Source organism: Branchiostoma floridae, chromosome 1 (assembly GCF_000003815.2).
Source record: "Branchiostoma floridae strain S238N-H82 chromosome 1, Bfl_VNyyK, whole genome shotgun sequence".
Lineage (NCBI taxonomy): Eukaryota > Metazoa > Chordata > Leptocardii > Amphioxiformes > Branchiostomatidae > Branchiostoma > Branchiostoma floridae.
In genome coordinates, this window is record NC_049979.1 from 12592844 (window position 1) to 12610571 (window position 17728).

General features: G+C 39.8%; 3 protein-coding genes across 3 annotated transcripts in view; 2 read left to right on the forward strand and 1 right to left on the reverse strand.

Moving 5' to 3' along the window:
• Nucleotides 1-896, forward strand: part of LOC118413780 (microtubule-associated proteins 1A/1B light chain 3C-like) — a gene marked incomplete in the record, with an annotated part of 6599 nt that extends 5703 nt beyond the window's left edge. Inside the window, 1 exon segment of the mRNA XM_035817315.1 lies at nt 84-896.
• Nucleotides 897-2428: 1532 nt separating this feature from the next.
• On the forward strand, nt 2429-9549 carry LOC118427340 (2-hydroxyacyl-CoA lyase 2-like). Its single transcript, XM_035837083.1, has 10 exons — nt 2429-2758; nt 4890-5091; nt 5407-5534; nt 5639-5777; nt 6040-6151; nt 6404-6503; nt 6606-6840; nt 6956-7205; nt 7510-7750; nt 7890-9549. Exons 1-10 carry the CDS (start codon nt 2630-2632, stop codon nt 8244-8246), a joined length of 1893 nt encoding a protein of 630 aa, XP_035692976.1. The 5' UTR covers nt 2429-2629; the 3' UTR covers nt 8247-9549.
• LOC118427350 (G patch domain-containing protein 11-like) lies at nt 8963-12840 on the reverse strand. Its single transcript, XM_035837093.1, has 7 exons — nt 12684-12840; nt 11580-11806; nt 10282-10323; nt 9886-10097; nt 9583-9699; nt 9295-9376; nt 8963-9153 (listed from the first exon to the last, which is right to left on the reverse strand). The coding sequence occupies exons 1-7, from the start codon at nt 12734-12736 to the stop codon at nt 9098-9100; spliced, it is 789 nt and encodes a 262-aa protein (XP_035692986.1). The 5' UTR covers nt 12737-12840; the 3' UTR covers nt 8963-9097.
• Between the last annotated feature and the right edge of the window lie 4888 nt (nt 12841-17728).

A 17728-nucleotide genomic window follows, 5' to 3' on the forward strand; every position in this document is an offset into this window, starting at 1 on the left:
AAACTTTGACCATCTCTTTGCTGAAATTTGCTGCCAATACTGTACAAGCAAACCTTCCAACCAAAAGCCTAAAAATGTTGTAGTGCCAGTGCAGCTGGCCTTTCTTGGACCAACCTCAGCATATAGTTTTGTCCACCATCTCGGAAGTGCCAAACAAAAGAGTTGTTGTTTAAGGTACTTGGAACAAGAACCGTGTCACAATGTGTGCTTGTTGCCTGCCTGCGAAGTTCTTGTTCACTCAAAGGCAACTTAAGAAAAGGTATAAAACAGATGAATTCTGTATGATGTGCTCTACTTAATGCGAAAATAGCCAAACTGGAGGAATAGTATATGAATAGAGTTGGTGATTTGGTGGATCCAATAGTTGAATGTTTCTTTCCACAATCAGTACCAAGCAGATTGATTTAGAAGATGTACTAATCAGAATTATGTCTGATAATGATATTATGATTCTCTAGTGTCAGCAGACAAGAAGACTACTTCAATCTGTAATAACTCATGCTGCTGTATTTTATCTCTCTTGAAATGATGAGATAGTGTAGTTAAAAGTAGAAATTTGCTTGGTGTCTCGTATTCAATGAAATTAAGGTGTCATCTTTCAGCATGTACATAGAAAGTATCCTCTTGATTAAGTGAGGCAATGTTGTTTCTGGTCTTTTGTAGCCTGGGTACTATCTTTCGTAGTTACTAGTACTACTGGATCTCCCTTTCCATGGTGTTAGCGAGCAAAAGGGGGAGATTCAGCAGTAACTTTGGGGGATGGTACCCAGGCTAGGGCTTTGGAGGTTATATCCTTAGGAAGATCTACATGTACTTTCATATGATACTGATATTCAGTGCCTTTTGTGCATCAGATTATATAAAAGAGGAATAAACTTTGTAAGAAAAGGTGTAAACCACCTTGTCAATGTGTCACTTTTTTTGTCAGAATATTTAAAGCAACAATTTTCAGTGAGTTAACACATCAACTGCAAGACTCAAGGTGGCGAGTTGGTCTCATGGTTAGGGTTGTTGGCTTGCAATCTGATGGTTCTGGGTTCGAATCCCAGGCAGACCCAGACATTGCGCTGCTGGGAAAGGAAGTTACACCAACAGTAGCTCCTACAACAATAGATGCCTATTAGTAGTAATAGTAGTAATAGTAGAGACATATGGTGTCATACAACATCATTGGGGTCATACCGCCCCATGCAGGGGGGTGGAGGGTGGAATACCCTTTCGTTTAGCTGAATACAAGACTGTCAATGTCTGTCCGGGTGATGTAAATCACTGTGTGGCTGATACCTAATATATACATACAGATGCCTAAGCTTGACTGTAAATGCAAGACAGAGGTCCCTTGCTTGAAGAGAGGCACACAGCATAAGTTGAAGCCAAGACTTTTAAAAAGGGTCCTTCCTGGTGTGATTTATCTACATATCTTTACCCCCAGATGACCCCGCGAGGGGCAAAGTAGGGGGGGGGGGGGGAGCTGAGGATTCCTTGTGTGACTGGATCAAACCTTACAGTCCCATGCCATGGTATGCACCTTGTAGCCACTGAACAAAACAGGTGCATTACCCACCTAAGTTTACTCAGCTTTAGACTTACGAGGTCAGGAGGACAACTGTATCAATTTATATGACGCTTAGAAAGTCAATGTTTAAACCGTGTAAAACTGCCTTCGGACGGAAAACTTAGGACTACAAGTGTGTTTGACACACTTGTGGAATAGCACTGTTTAAACCATATAAAACTGCCTTAGGATGGGAAACCGTTAGTGGCTCGATCCTGTGCTGATTTTTTTGGGGGCACAATAAATCAAGGGGTCCATTTGTGTCATGTTTGTGCGTTCATTTTAAATGCTGAAAGTACAAAATACGTAATAGAGCTAGTATGGTAAAGTAAATGTTGATATCGTACCAATTGTCTCAACCATAATATTTCCTATTTAACTGCTCTAAAAATCGCATTAGGTGCCTTTAAGTGTGCTATTGACTCTCTCTAGACTAACGTTAGTTTTCCAGTTTTAACAGCGTTCTTTTTAGTATAACGTTGGGAGGTATAGCTTGTCGCTATTCAATGTACCAGTCTAAAGGATTTAGGTACTCTCTGGGTTCAAATCTCCTTGATTAATTGATAATTCCCCACTGGAGTAACCGCATCTTAGGATTATAGGAACCAGCGGCAGTTTAGCTAACAAGAAGGGCTGTTGTGAGAACTGGACTGATATATTGACAAACAACAAACTAAGAACGTCCTGCAAGTTCAAACATACCTATTTGATTTCAGAGAGCCATGGATAAATATCTAGACAAACTCCATACGTAGGCCTGAGTTGAAATCTTCTACCAATATTCTACACGATATAAACATAAGAGTCAGCCAGCTACGCTCTGTTATGACCTCTGTGACCTCTCTGGTACGACCCGGAAGTATATTAGAATATTGGTAGCACGGAAACCAGTGCGAAGTCGACGCCGAGATGAGGCAAAAGGTTACTGTTTGAAAGCCAAATTTAACTCTTCAAATCTCATCTTGAAATAATATTTGAATCTTCACGTGTGCTGTGGGAGATAGAACAACTTGGAAGGATTACGTAGTCACCTTTGACAGCCTGATTTGGCATACCGCGTTTTTTTCCGTGACCATGTCTTATGCCTCATGTTTGCTGTCCTGTCTTCTCGAAAATCCGATCCTCTTGTTGACTGGAATCATCGTCGTGGCCATAACTGTTTTGCTGGAATGGTTTGGACTCGTCTACCAGCTTTTTCATAAGGTAACGTTAGAATTATATTTCCTGCTGTATCACTATGTAACGTTACCGGCTCTAATGCAAGGTTCCTCGTCGCTGCATGGACCAGTCGACAGTCTAGTTCACGCTCCGGTCGACGACCTTTGATCGTTCCCAATCCCACCACGCTGAACGCTAACCTTGTTACAGGCAACCATGCAACATGCTCAAGAAAATTACAATATTATACTAGTAGTTCGTAGTGTATTATTGGTACCTCTACCAGCACCTTTTCCTGATCGTTTGGACAATCACATAGACCTATCTTATTCTGTACCGCGATATTAAACCACAAGCCACAGACGGCTCCCGCTTATACCGTTATAGCTACCGATTTAGCGTAAACCAACATGCAACAGTCACCTGTGGCAAGATAACTGCTCTCCAAGCAGAGGTTGAGTCGGGTAGAAGTAAGAGGAGCGCCTGTGTAATTTTTCCGACTACTACTATATCTACCCGACTCAACCTTTGCTTGGAGAGTACTAATGTTAACGTTATAACTTATAGCTATTGGTTATTGCGAAAATAGTACTAGTAGTCTGAAAAATTACATGGGCGCTCCTATTAGTAAGAGGAGCGCCTGTGTGATTTTTCCGACTACTACTAACGTTATATCTACGGAACTCAACCTCTGCTTGGAGAGTATAGCTACAGATGACTAACATTTAAGGGTAGCTGTACCGGTACAAAACCATTTTTTTCTTATTCAAGTTATTGCACGACCGGTCCAAAAAAAACTGACCTGAAAAAAGTCACTGGACCCGCTGTTAGACCGATTAGAAAATGTGAACAGAGTATACCGGCAATACGGCGGCAGACGTTCACATGTTTTTAGGTTTATTGTTCCAAGAAAATAACAAGAGCGACGTAGAGGAGAGTTGGTAGTCAATTTTCTACAGTCAAACGTGGACTATCTTAACAGAGTTAATACAGTATGCCTAAACACCGCAAACGAGCGCAAACGGGTCTATTATGCAGTATTCATGGGACAATGGCCTTGTTTGACGCTCTAAATACACTATAAGCACATTGTCTGTGCGATATTTAATAAAAAACACGGCAAATTATAAGTATAACCCCTTTTTTTAATAGTTATTCCGCTTGTTTCAAGTTCGAAGGGATTTCTGGCCGCCATCTTGGATCTTCCGTGTTAGGGATCTGGATGGGAAAATTGCACTTTGGCACTATCTTTTGAGTCAAAAGTGAATGAGATTATCTTCAAAATTAGGGAGATGAAGAGCGATAGCTCTGATGACGTAGCCGTGGTTTTTGACAGACATTTTTTAGCTAGGGTTATGGGTTGCGAGACCGAGCGCGAAGCGCGAGTGTCGAGTCAACCCTAACCCTAGCTAAAAAATGTCAAAAATCCGCAGCGACATGCCCGGCTCCAGCCCCCCGTGAAAGCGAGTGTTAGCCGTACGCGTATACGAGTGATGGGCATTGGAATCATGCCACCGTGGATTTTTGACATGTTTTAGCTGTCAAAAGCGCCTGCGCCAAGCCATGAAGGTATTTTCTAAGTAAATAAGGTACCGACAATTTCCCCATCTAGACCCCTTACACGGATGATCCAAGATGGCGGCCAGAAATCCCTTCGAACTTGAAACAAGTGGAATAACTAAAAAAAAACTGGTAAAAACTTATAATTTGCCGGGCTTTTTAATCCATCATTGCACAGACAGTGTATTTAGAGCGTCAAACAAGGCCATTGTCTCATGAATACTGCATAATAGACCCGTTTGCGCTCGTTTGCGCTCGTTTGCGGTGTTTAGGCAGACCCGTAGTTAACGTTGTTTACGTGAAGATAGTATACTCCACGAAACAGATTCCTTTGCAGCGAAACGGGTCATTCTTTTGAGTATTGCCCATTCACAAACAATGACATATTACCTAGACTAGAATTCCTATCATACCTAGAATTCCTATAATTCCTAGATAATAATTACTCATAATTTGGGTACCTACTGGCTGGCAAAATACAAATGGTGATTATAAATGTAGTGACCTTCAAGCATGGTTTGCCATTGTTGTTAGCAAGGTACAATTTCTGCTAAATCTGTTGTTTCACTAATAGATATAGAAGAGTTAAACTTAAAAAAAAATTAAAATGTTACAGGTGGAAAGAAACACAAGCCGTCATGGAGGAGAACTTGTGGCCAGTGTCCTCCAGAAACATGGGGTGCAGTACCTGTTTACATTAACAGGGGGACACATTTCTCCAATCCTTGTGGCCTGCGAAAAGGTTGGCATTAGGGTGGTGGATACCAGGCATGAGGTTACAGCTGTATTTGCGGCTGATGCTGTGGCCAGGTTGTCGGGTAAGATTTGCTGTGTGTGTGTGTGCGTGTCTTTGTTACGTCACTGTAGATTTTTGTATTCCCCTTTCAGGTATATGTGAGTAATAATCAATCTGTCCATTCAAGAAGACAATAATAGTAAAATATAATAATTATACATTACATTCATATAGTAAATTTTCTTCACTTCTTATTTCTGTGACTTCTTCTAAGCAATGTCATTTCATCACCATTTCATGAAAGCTATATTTTATCATCACTGTTATGCATGGGGACCAATGATGATGATATGCATAGAGTTGTTCATTTCATTTGTGGAATGTTTCCTATCTGTAGGTACAGTGGGAGTAGCAGCAGTTACGGCAGGTCCTGGCCTGACCAACACAATCACAGCTGTCAAGAACGCCCAGATGGCAGAATCTCCTCTCCTGCTGATGGGGGGAGCTGCTGCAACCTTGTTGAAGGTGAACTTCGAGGCTTTACATCTTTTCTTGGATGTACTGCATGTATTGTCACAGGTGGTTGAGGTTGTTTTACATGCTGTTTGTGTTATGTCTTTGCTGTACAGGGCCGTGGTGCCTTGCAGGACATAGACCAGATGTGCCTCTTCAAGCCTCTGTGCAAGTTTGTTGCCACTGTCTCCACAGTGAGGGAAATTGTGCCCACAGTAAGAAAGGCTCTGGCCATTGCCCAGTCTGGAACTCCAGGTCAGGCTTAAGTTACTGGTATATGGTTTGATAGTTTGCTCATTGTTGTGTTGTCAACTTCCAATGTCACACATCAGTTAAAATTTAGTAGTTTACCTTGATCGAAATACAATTTAACCACATTAAAGTTTGATATTCAAGTGTTTGATGCTATTGCTCTCCCTTCTCAGTGATTTTTTTCACAAATGAGCCATGGTGCCAACTGAATAAAACAGGTCCTTTCAAGTCAGGTATATAATATAATCTTGTGCTTATTTTCTAGGCCCAGTGTTTGTGGAGTTTCCAATCGACACCCTGTACCCATACTCGATGGTTGAGAAGGAGATTGGCATGAAGAGTACTTCAAAGTCTTTGGGGCAAAAGATTGTCAACTGGTATGCTCAGCAATTTTTTTTGGCTCACTAAGTTACTGTCATATTGTTATTAATACCATTGAAAGTATCATTTCATGGCTGTGCAGTGTGTCTGTGCAGCTCATCCTCAGTTGGTATATGACATTGCCTTAACACACATCTGACCTGTGTCATTCATATTAACACTATTTTTCTATCCTTATCTACTGTGAGGATACCAAAATCCTGTTTATTTTCTAAACTGGATCATCCACTATTTTTCAACCTTCACAGGTATTTACAAAACCACTTGAACAACTTGTTTGCTGGTGCTTGGGAGGAGAGGGACTTAACTCCATTGCCAGTCAATATTCCACAAGCATCCTCTTCACAGGTATTGGCTATAAACAGATTTATGTACCTTTTGGCTGAAACTGTTTGCATGCAAGTTAGGCATGTTTGTGGATCTGTTCACAATTCAGAAATGTACTTTCAGATCCAAAGCTGTGTGGAACTGATTACCAGGGCCAAGAAACCCCTGATCCTCCTGGGCAGCCAGGCTACCCTTCCCCCCACCCCTGTGGAAGACATCAGGGAGGCCTTGGAAACCATGGGTATCCCATGCTTCCTTGGGGGTATGGCAAGGGGTATGCTGGGAAGGAACAACCCTCTTCATATCAGGCAGAAAAGGAGGGATGCCTTGAAGGAAGCTGATGTGGTTATCCTGGCAGGTAAGAAAGAATAGTGAATTATGTCAGTGGATAATGTCAGTGCATGTAATGAGAGATGGAGTGTATCTTTAAGAGTTACCAGGAAGAATTCAAAGATACGATTGTTTTTAAACAGGCACAGTTTGTGACTTCCGCCTTTCCTATGGCCGGGTGTTGAAGGGCAGCTCCAAGATCATTGCAGTGAACCGTGACAAGAGCCAGCTGTACAAGAACTCAGACATGTTCTGGAAGCCAACCATTGCCATTCTGGGGGATCCTGGCAGCCTGCTGCTGGCTCTAAGCCAGGGGCTGAAGGGGTTCAGCTGTGATAAGAGCTGGCCACAGATGCTGAAGGAAAGAGATGTGGAGAAGGAGAAGGACAACAGGTAGGCAGCGTTAGTCTCAGGGAAAGTATGATCTGTGTAGTGCAAACTCTCACTGTACATAGGGTCCTAGGGAGGCTCTGTCAATATGGTGGGGATTCCTACATCTAAAACTGCTTCAAAAGAAAATACTGTTGAAATGCAAGTAGAAGTCTGAGGCAAATAGTCAGCAAATAGGCACCAGATCTATGATTTTGGACTTAGGTAATGCCTATTGGGTCATGCAATATATGTACTATCTAAAAGGAAGTTAGTGCTTAATCAGTTTTAAATTATGAAATTATGCCCATTATGAAACTTTTTCCAGCAAAATGGCCGAGCAGATCACAGACCTACACCTGAACCCACTGAAGGTGCTGCACTGCTTGGAGGAACAGATTGACGACAACAGCATCTTAGTTGCAGATGGTGGAGACTTTGTGGGAAGTGCTGCATACATTGTTCGCCCCCGTGGTCCATTGAAATGGCTTGATCCTGGGGCTTTTGGCACCCTTGGCGTTGGAGGAGGGTTTGCTCTGGGTGCAAAACTCTGCAGGCCTGATTCAGAGGTACGTGCTTAACTACATTTTTGTCAGTGTTACAGAAAATCATCTCTAAAATTGAAAGTCTTTGGCAATTGAGACTTTGCATATGAGATTTGCTGGTGATGTATATTGCCCTAATGATGTAACCATTCTTCCCTCTCAGGTGTGGATCATCTATGGAGATGGTTCTCTTGGCTACAGTGTGGCAGAGTTTGACACATTCAGCCGCCATGACTTGCCTGTCATTGCTGTGGTGGGTAATGATGCCTGTTGGACACAGATAGCGAGGGAGCAGGTTCCCATATTTGGAAGCAACGTGGCATGTGGCCTGGAGTTCTGTGACTACCAGCGGGTGGCTGAGGGATATGGAGGCAGGGGCTTCCGGATGGACCGGACCAATGAGGACAAGATGGAGGAAATCTTCAAGCAGGCCAAACAAATTGCTAGGGATGGACACCCTGTGCTGCTGAATGTGCTGATTGGGAAAACCAAATTCAGAGAAGGCTCCATATCTGTGTAAGTTTTGGTGTAGCTGTAGCATGCTTTCCATGATCCTGATCAATTACAAAGTGATTCAACTGCCAAGACCTAATATTGACAACCTTTGTCATGCTACAGGAAAGACGTATTGTTCCAAAAAGATGTGTGACTATAAACATGTAACCTGAAGAATTAGGACATTTATTTAGCTGTAATGTACTGTTAATTTTGTTGTACAAATTATGGAAGCAGTATATTCACATCAAATTATAAATCAGATTAAATGTCATAAGGTTAGCTTGGCAGAAGTGAATAGGAGATCCAATATGATCTGGTTATACAATGTATATGCCATGTTTATGCCTTCTATATGGATTCTTGTAGCATTCCAGAATTATGACATTTTATGGAGAAGTTATTTGATTTTCTCTCTAGTGAGAAACTAGAATCGATTGCTGCTCATCTCCTCATTGATTCACCTATAAATCAAATGAGGCAAGGTTTAAATGTTTTGGAATATTGTTTGGTTTCAAAGATATATACTCTCTGTTATTCACCATTTAAAATGTAAGTTTAATTATCAGTTCACACTGAGTGTGAGGTCATAAATCTACATTTAATGATACTGATGGTAATAGTTTATCTGAAAGATCAGTGATGTAGAGGTGAGCCTCTTTAATTGTAACATTATATTTTTTGACAATCTGGATTAATTTAAGACTTAAAAAGATGTATAATAATGAAAGAATGCTGTGCTGATGAATGACATTGTGTTTTATTTGCTTTCTGTATCATTACGATATGATGTAACATGCAAAGCCACATTATTGACAGTTGAGATCAGATGACCGGTATCCTACTTTGAAAAAAATATTGTCACAGTCCTGATAATTATCCATGAGCTGCTGCATCATCACCTGGACAATTGTCTGTAAGATCCTTTTCATCTGGAAAAGACGACAAAACATAAGTGAGAGTAATTCTTGGAAAAGAAAAGAACATGTTGGCTGTTGATAGAAATCTTGAAATAGTCACTATGGATGCAGATATCTATCATGAAAGATTTTGTATCTAAGAAAGTTTCTCACCATTGTATGCTGTCCCACACCACAGGCAGTATAGATGCTCTCTTCTCAGATAACTTGTTAGCTCTTGAAGCATTTCTTCAGGCTTCATATAGAAATAGAAATAGAATATAGATTAATTGAGGAATACTGTAGCACACTGATGTGGATTTGTAAACTTATATTTCCACATAACAGCTTACACTGTACAATGTGTAAATTCAAAATGGGAACCATATTTTGAGAGAATACATAAAGTTGATTGGAGCATTAAGTTGATTGGTTGTTTCCTGAGGTCAATAATTATGATACCTGAAGTTCATCTTCTTCCTCCTCCTCTGACTCTTCTTCCTCTTCATCACTTTCTTTCTCTTCTTCTGCTTGTGCAATTTTTGGCCAGTACCATGGAGCAATTGGTTCTGTGATACTCTATCAGCACATCAAACGAACAATATAAGCTATTTTGTTCACATCATTCAATGTTAACCAACTGCAAAATTAAGTTTGTATAATTCCACAGAGGTGGTTAACACAAGAATCCCCAAAACTAAAAAAAACAGCACACACATAGCAGTACATAATTATAAAGTCTAGATTAAGTAATCCATTTCTCACCTTTGCACTATCCAACTGTTCACACACCTTCTGGCTCTTGTACAGGTCCCGCTGCACTTCTCTCTCTGTAAATTTACTTTTCATTCTCTGTGTGAAATCCCCTCGTTCCAGCTCCGCCATTCTTTGACGTTTTCTTTGCATCTCCTGGCGCATTTTGTTCATCTCATCTGCCTTTCTCTTCTGTTCATTGGCCAGACCCATGCCTGTTCTGTCTGAAAGAATTTGATCAAAATCAGACTCTCTAAATTGTATTTTGTAGTAAATGTAAGACAGCAAAGTTTTTATTGATGCATAAGTTCATTGCCAATACCATTCCACTGTACTAAACACATACAAGTTGAAATATTTACCATACATACTTTCCTTTTATAAGTGAAATAAACACTGATTTCTTACCTGACTTCACCTCCAGAGGCACAGGTTCTGCTCTGCCCTTTCCTGCATGGTACAGATATGCATACAATTAACCCTGCACACTGACTCAGAAGTAGATACTTACATTTCAACGAGTTGGGGTTTTGTGCGCGTTAAAATTTGCGTGTTAAAACTTGCACGTTAAAAACCTGCGCGTTAAAATATGCAAATTAGCTGATTCCCTGGGGATTTGAAAACTTTTTTGCAGTTTTAAACATAAAAGCTTGAAGAAGGTAACACAAAATAAAATTAAGTGTCATATTGTTGCATTCTAGAGTACAATATCCCTTTCTGTAAATATTCCAGGAGTTTTAAAGTGATTTTTAGATATCAAGTTTTAACGCGCAACCAATTTTGACATTTGTATTTGAAACAATCTGCTTGACAAAAGACGGAATGAAGCTTGTAGAATGGAGAAAAGCCTCAAGCAGTTATATTTTATAATACAAAGCCTCACATTAGTAATTTTTCCATGTATTTGTGTCAAATTCAGGTGATTTTGAAATCTTCTGGATATGCAAATTAACCTATTCCCAAAGGACCTAAAAATTAAATGCATTTCAAATAAAAATTCAGGTAACAGATTGAAAAACCATATAATAGGGTCACATTTTTCTGCCTAAAAATTTCTCAATGCACAACTTAATTTTTAACGCGCAGATCTTTAACGCGTGCGCAGATCTTTAACGCGCAGAAAACCCGTTCCCCATTTCAACATGGAATGAAAACAATGGAAATTTGGTCAGACTTGAGGATTACCTGGCTACATGTTACATTTACAAAGTAACCATATGCAAAGTCTTCAGTGCTGACTCAGGGTTCTCCCCAGAATTTTCTAGTATAGTGTAGGGGATGGCAAAAATAACCTGAACCAACAAGCTGCGCTTTCGTGAAAATGGGTCCAGTTTGCAATGACAAAGGGTGTCAAATACGACAAGACTTACTAAGTATAATATATTATAGTGATTCCTTTGTTGTGAAGTGGCAAAAGGACTATTGTTTTGACCATCACCCAATTCACAAGTTTTTGCAGACAATGCCGACTGGAAAAGTGATGCCACTTGGCACAAAAATCTGTGAATTTTCATTAATTTTAGCAAAACTAACCAAGAAAATAGGGAAGAAACACACTAAATTTCAAAAGTAGTATAGTGGAGCTGGGCTAGGAGTATAGTGGAGGGCCTCCGTTATTCCATCCTCTAGGGAGGACTTTGGCTGTTCATCTGATGACTTTTCTCATGTATGTTGCAATGAGTCCAGTGACATGATGGTGTACATACCTAATCTGCCCAGGCCTTGTCCCTGCTTGAAACCCATCTTCTGGAGCATTTTGAACCCTATGTTGTCACTGCTGATTGGCTGACTCAATGCCTCATCACGCTTCTCAGCCTGCTGTTGTTTTAAAGGTTTCATTCTGCTTTTTTCGTTTGCTTCTTTCTGCTTTTGCTCAAGTTCTCGTTGTCGGGCCACTCTTTTAAGAACAGGTAACCCTGGGCGCACATCAGAACTGTAGAAATAGCAGGGATCAATAGTATAGTAATATCCTAAGTATATAAAAACTACCATATCTAAATGGTCTAAAATAGCATATACAAATCATGGGAGTGTAGTTATGACCGGTTATTGTCAAATGAATTATACACGCCATGGCTATTGGCATGATAGCGCTGGCGGGCTGGGTCAAATTTATAACATCAACAAAGCAAGCCGCGCCACGGTAAAATTTGTCAGATTTGCAACATCATGCTTTTTTTTTGACACAGGATTTGGGTTTTCTTCTACAGAGGTCAGGGAAATCTGGATAATTGGCTTTTCTACACCACTTTTAGTTTAAGGACTGCAAGGTCAAGGCACTAGGATAAAAATAATGAGGGAGTAAGGTTAGTCGGATGAAATAAAAGGGAGTAGAGGCACTTGGAATTAGAACTCGGATGAAACGGGGGGGGGGGGGTCGAAGCAGTCGGATGAATAATTTTAGACGCTAGACGGGGGTTGAGGCAAAGTCCAAAAAAATTCAAAGGGAAGGAGTTGAAAACAAAAACAAAAAACTGTCCGACCCCCCTGCACATTTCTTCTGGATCGGCCATAAATGTCGGTATTTGCCGATTCCTTGGCAGTTGAACATTTCGGAAGAAGAGTGAACATCAGGACACAACAGACTGAAGCCTTCTTTCCTGGATGCATTATCAAGCCTTCAAGGTATCAAGAAGAAGAATCGATCACAGGCCAAACAGTAGCCCGCCCCTCCCCATCCTCATAGTCAATTGACAATGGCATCTTTTCATCTGCATTCACTTAAAATAAAATTATACACGGATATAACGGAATATATAATCAATGCATTGAATGCTAGTATGCTGGTTATGATGCGACCACAAACGCACGTTTGCTGCAAAATCGCATCGGACATGTAATCCAAATCGTCTCCTTCCGCCATGTTGGATGTTTTGATTATGTGTGAACTAAAGAAGCATGTGATTGGTCAGTCTGACAAGAATTGACCAATGAACATTCCCAATACAACCGAGTTCTCGCGCAGGCGCAAGACATGGGGTCATTAAAGGTCAGGTTGATGAGATTTCCGGACTTTCGTCGACGTTGCTGATTCCGATGTGAGCTTTCTGACATTTGCCGGCGTTTTCCACGGTCTGCTCAGCCCGTGATACCATAGAGCATCTGTGTAAGCTGGGTCGTCTCTGGTAAGTCCCTTTCTATTGACCGAAAGCTTTCTCTCGCGTAGAGGTTGATAGATTACAATTTAGAAGGATTTGTAATTGTAAGACCGTTCATTCGGGGCTCATTGGTTGTCACAGGGGGAGGGGTATATATATACTACTGTAACGTTATAGCTTTTTACATATTACAGAAGTTGGTTATCTGTGATTTCTTTGTGATTTTCACTAGCCAAGATTTGCTTCTGTAGTCGACCAAGTTTCGTTTTTTTCTGAGAGTGTTGATTTACTATTTTCAGAAAGCAGTTCATCATCTGTTCTAGGGTATATCCTGTCTACAACAAATATTAGACCTATTTCTGAAGAATGACCTTTGCCCTGTTGATATCCTCACGAATTACTGTTCAGTGTGGCATGCCACCGCACAGTGTACCCGCATATAACTTAGGGCCAAGGCAGTATGTAGCCAATATTGGCTGGTTCGTACGTCAGCCCCCACATGACTTCAGCACTGGGACCCAAAAGATCAATACTAATGCAACATTAATGATCACAGTCACAGACGCATGAAAATCTACCAGACTTCAGCTGCGATGGTAGGAAGTGGGTATGTACTCTCTTCGCAGTTAAAATTTCAACCATTTTCCAGGCAACCGTGTCTGTATGCGCAGTTATATATGCTTGTAAGGGTAGAAAGATCACAATGAATCACAGGTATTCAGACATGTGTGAGATATAACTGCATATATAATATAACAAGAATATGATATATGTATAAGTATACATTACTGCATGCATATATGTGATGGTGGTGTTTAAGTCCTTGTCAACATTGCCTCTAGGTACATTAATGACGTAACCATAGACTAGTCAGTACTTCCTGGCTTTCCCCTCCATTTCAGTTACTGGTACTTGTCTTTCTATTTTATATCCTTTTTATTACAATGTTGATTATGTGGTAGGTTCTTGTGCTATAACTTACAATCAGAATAAATCAACAATGATGAATTGTGATGGTTTGATGGAAATAGTGACCACTGACCAGAAACGTATTTCTGAAGACTGTACAAGGTAATAAGTTATTAGGACTCTTAGGAGCAAGATTGGCTTAAAGATATTTTGTTTTCTTTAAGTTAACAGTTTCAGGGCTCAAAATACTTTTTTCTGAATACCTGTACTGGTGCAGGTAACACTAAAAATTACCTGCACCAGACAAATTTTACCTGCACCACTCTGTCTTTATGAAGTATGCATCATACTAAAATTGTTCAGGAACAATTGCTATTTTTTATTCCATACTTTATAGGTGGTAACAGTCAATGCAGCTAATAACAGTCCACATAAACCTACATCATATGACATTTATGTATAAAACCCAGTACATGGACCAGTGCAGGTTAGGTGCAGGTAGACACCAGAAAAACCTGCACAGCTCCAATTTTACCTGCACTAACCTGCATATGCAGGTAGTATTTTGAGCCCTGAGTTTGTATCATATTTGTCAGCTGCATTAACACTGAGTCTGACATCAATTGTACACTGGATACAGTTCTCTAATTGACAGCATCCCGGGCAAAAGAAATCGGGTCTGTGTTGACCTCTGGCTCATGATGCATGAGCTTTGCCTTCCAAAGCCTTCCAAAGGGTTATGTGTATAATTACAGTGACATCAGTCTTGTGAATGTGTGAATCAGTATTCCCCCAGGAGGTGTATATCATTTTGAAGTAAATGCACCGGCACTGCATGTAAAGGTTTTTGATGGCCAAGGAAGACTGAACATTGGTATGCTTAGTTGAAGCAAGGAGGTTGAAGTGCATCAGCTGAGTGAGATAGTTGAGATGGTTTCTCAGATATTTATATGTTGATCCCTTCCATATGTTCCAGGACTGTAAGATAGACTGGGCGTATGTCTGGAATATTCTAGGCTTTAAGTCTAAGTCTAAAAATGTATTTTGGATAAACAGCTGTCCCATTGAAGTTTTAGTGCTGTAGAAAATTCTTCAGTTACTTTGGAAAAAGAAGTAAGCAATGACATGTCATACCAGGCTTATTTAAAATGAACTGTAACAAAAATTTGATAGTCAGTGATATCTTGTCCAAAGTTTCTATGATAAAAGATGGCCAGGCTGCAACTACATGTATCTGTCACACTGGAAGTTTAGATGCAAAATGTGTTGGTGTTTGTTCTTTATGGTGAACTATGACCAGGGACACATGATTGAGCTGTTTGTCTAGCCTGGTGGATCTCAAGATAAGGTCTGGTGTTGTCAGGAATCCTCTCCCACAGGGCAGGTATGGGAAGGTGTGTCACTTGGGGCCCTCTAAATTTTGCAGAATGTATGGGTATCTTTTTTTCCTTAAACAATAGTTTTCAGACATCACTTATAAGTCACAACAGTTCTGATGATATGCTTTTTCGTCAAAATTTTTTGTAAGTTAACTTGTACCGGGTATGTCCCCGGCCAATTACATAGAGTAGGTATGAATAACATATGATCAATGATGTTTTTCATGCTATCATGGAACAACATTTGATGTTTGCCTTCCATTGCAAAATTTCTAAATCTATTGGTAACCTCTAAATCCTTTATTTGGTATTTTAAAGAATATGCTGAAACATGTATTACAAAACTAATAGCAAGGTGGTACAGTAGTACCGTAACCGTACACACATGCTTGGTCTTACAAAACAATTTTGTGATGTGTGTCTTAATTGCGCCATTTTCAACTAGCTTTAGTTGCCAAATGCAAATGCACAGTGTATCATATAACTTATCATGGACAATATATTTGTTAATGATATTTCAACTGGATACCTGTCATTAATTCAGCCAGGCACAGGCTGAATCAATCTGCCTTACATTAAAATCACTTTTACAAAGTAGAAAATTCTCCAGTCATCTAACTTAAGGACTATAACACCCAATTCAGTTAGGATGGCAGGAGTACCAGTATAACTATAAGAAATTCTTTTGTGAAGGCTTTTGTGAAGTTGTTCCACTTTGTTCCTGGCTACCATAAACCACCTGTTCTGGATGGCTGGGTGTGTGCATGATCTAGGGTACCAGATGGTAAAATGCTTCACTCAACTGATCAGAGATAGGTATTCCCATGCAGCATGGGTTACATATCACTTTGAAACTGGAACCCTGGAGTGGCTGTCACATCTCTTTAGAGTGGCTCCTAGCTTGTAGACATGACAAACAGCTGTTTCTTTGAAGTTTTCCAATCCACTACCAGCAAAATCACTATCTGAAGTAATATGATGCATTGATATATGTCAACACTGTATGCATAGCATCACTGGTAGAATGGGAAATGCATATGATAGAAGTTATGTTTTTAATTACTGAATTGTGTTCTTAGCAGAGGTCATAGTATGGGACATGTTATTGTATTGCATGACATGATAGTGACAGACTGACAGATGATTAATAGTCAAATTATTGTTTTCAACTCACTGAATCTTAAGTATCCAGCACCATCAGTTTTAATGAAGATTTTATCTCTAACTTTTGATTTCTGATAAAATGTTGATCCTGTCTACTTGAAATTTTCTCATGTGTAAGTAACTGTAACCCTTTCAACTGAAATATCACACATCACTGATATATCATCAGCAATGCACTATAGGACTGACACCTTCCTGGTACTTGGTTACATCAGATTCTGTCAGCTTAGTGTGATGATTTGATTGCTACACTGTGTCACTAAACATGCTGCTTGGAGCTGTTGTCACATCACTGATCAATGGCCTCCTGGGACTATGAAGTCATCCATGCTCATCAAAACTCATGTTACTCTGTACCTCAGCATTGATTAGTGCACCTTTTGTATCACTGTGCATCACCCTTGCTCCAAAATCACAGATCATTCCAATTGTCTGTTATTAAGAGTAACGTACAGTAGCTTATATGTTATAGGTGGCAATATAGATTCTAAGGTGCATAAAATATGTATTTATTTTGCACTAACTTGACTAAGTGTAATCTTAATCTATTCATACATATATATTTACATATTTTTTATATAATCTTGTAATGTAATATATAACAGACAAATGTACATGAAATGTACCTGAACATGGACAGACTATCATGGCAGCTTTGGACAATGTGAGGTAATGCTACCACTGTGATTATAATATAAGGAATATCAACTTCAACTTTGGCAGTCCAGTCTCAGGAGACCATCTGTGTGCCTCTGGAAGGTTGTCCTTGTAATATAAGGAAATGATAAATAGACCATAACCCTCATGATGGCCTCATCTCAGAAAGTATGCACTCACTAAGGCTTATTTCTTTAAAGACATATTGTACCGTCTTAAGATAAAATTTGATTAAGAAAATTAGATTTATAAAATCTTGTTCTTTGATTTAACTTGAGGCATGATTTCTGTAAGAATTTCTAGATGCTAAAAACAATTGTTAGTTAAGCATTTTTCAGATAGAGGCAGACAACTTGATTAGTATGATTACTGATATGTGTGTTTTAGATACTAGAACAGCTATGAAAAATGCATGATGCATCTTGATATTCCTCACACAGAATACATTGAGTATGTGCCAGTGACTCATGACAGTCACCTCCATTTGGATTTGGGCCACTTAAAGTAATACAAGGCAATTGAACCATCTTACGGCCACTGGTAAGAAAGATATTCATCTTTATGCTCCTACTACAAGGCTGCTAGGAACAACCAAAGGCATGATGATTGACTCAGTGATGCACATGTCTTGTTTTTTTCAACCTAGGC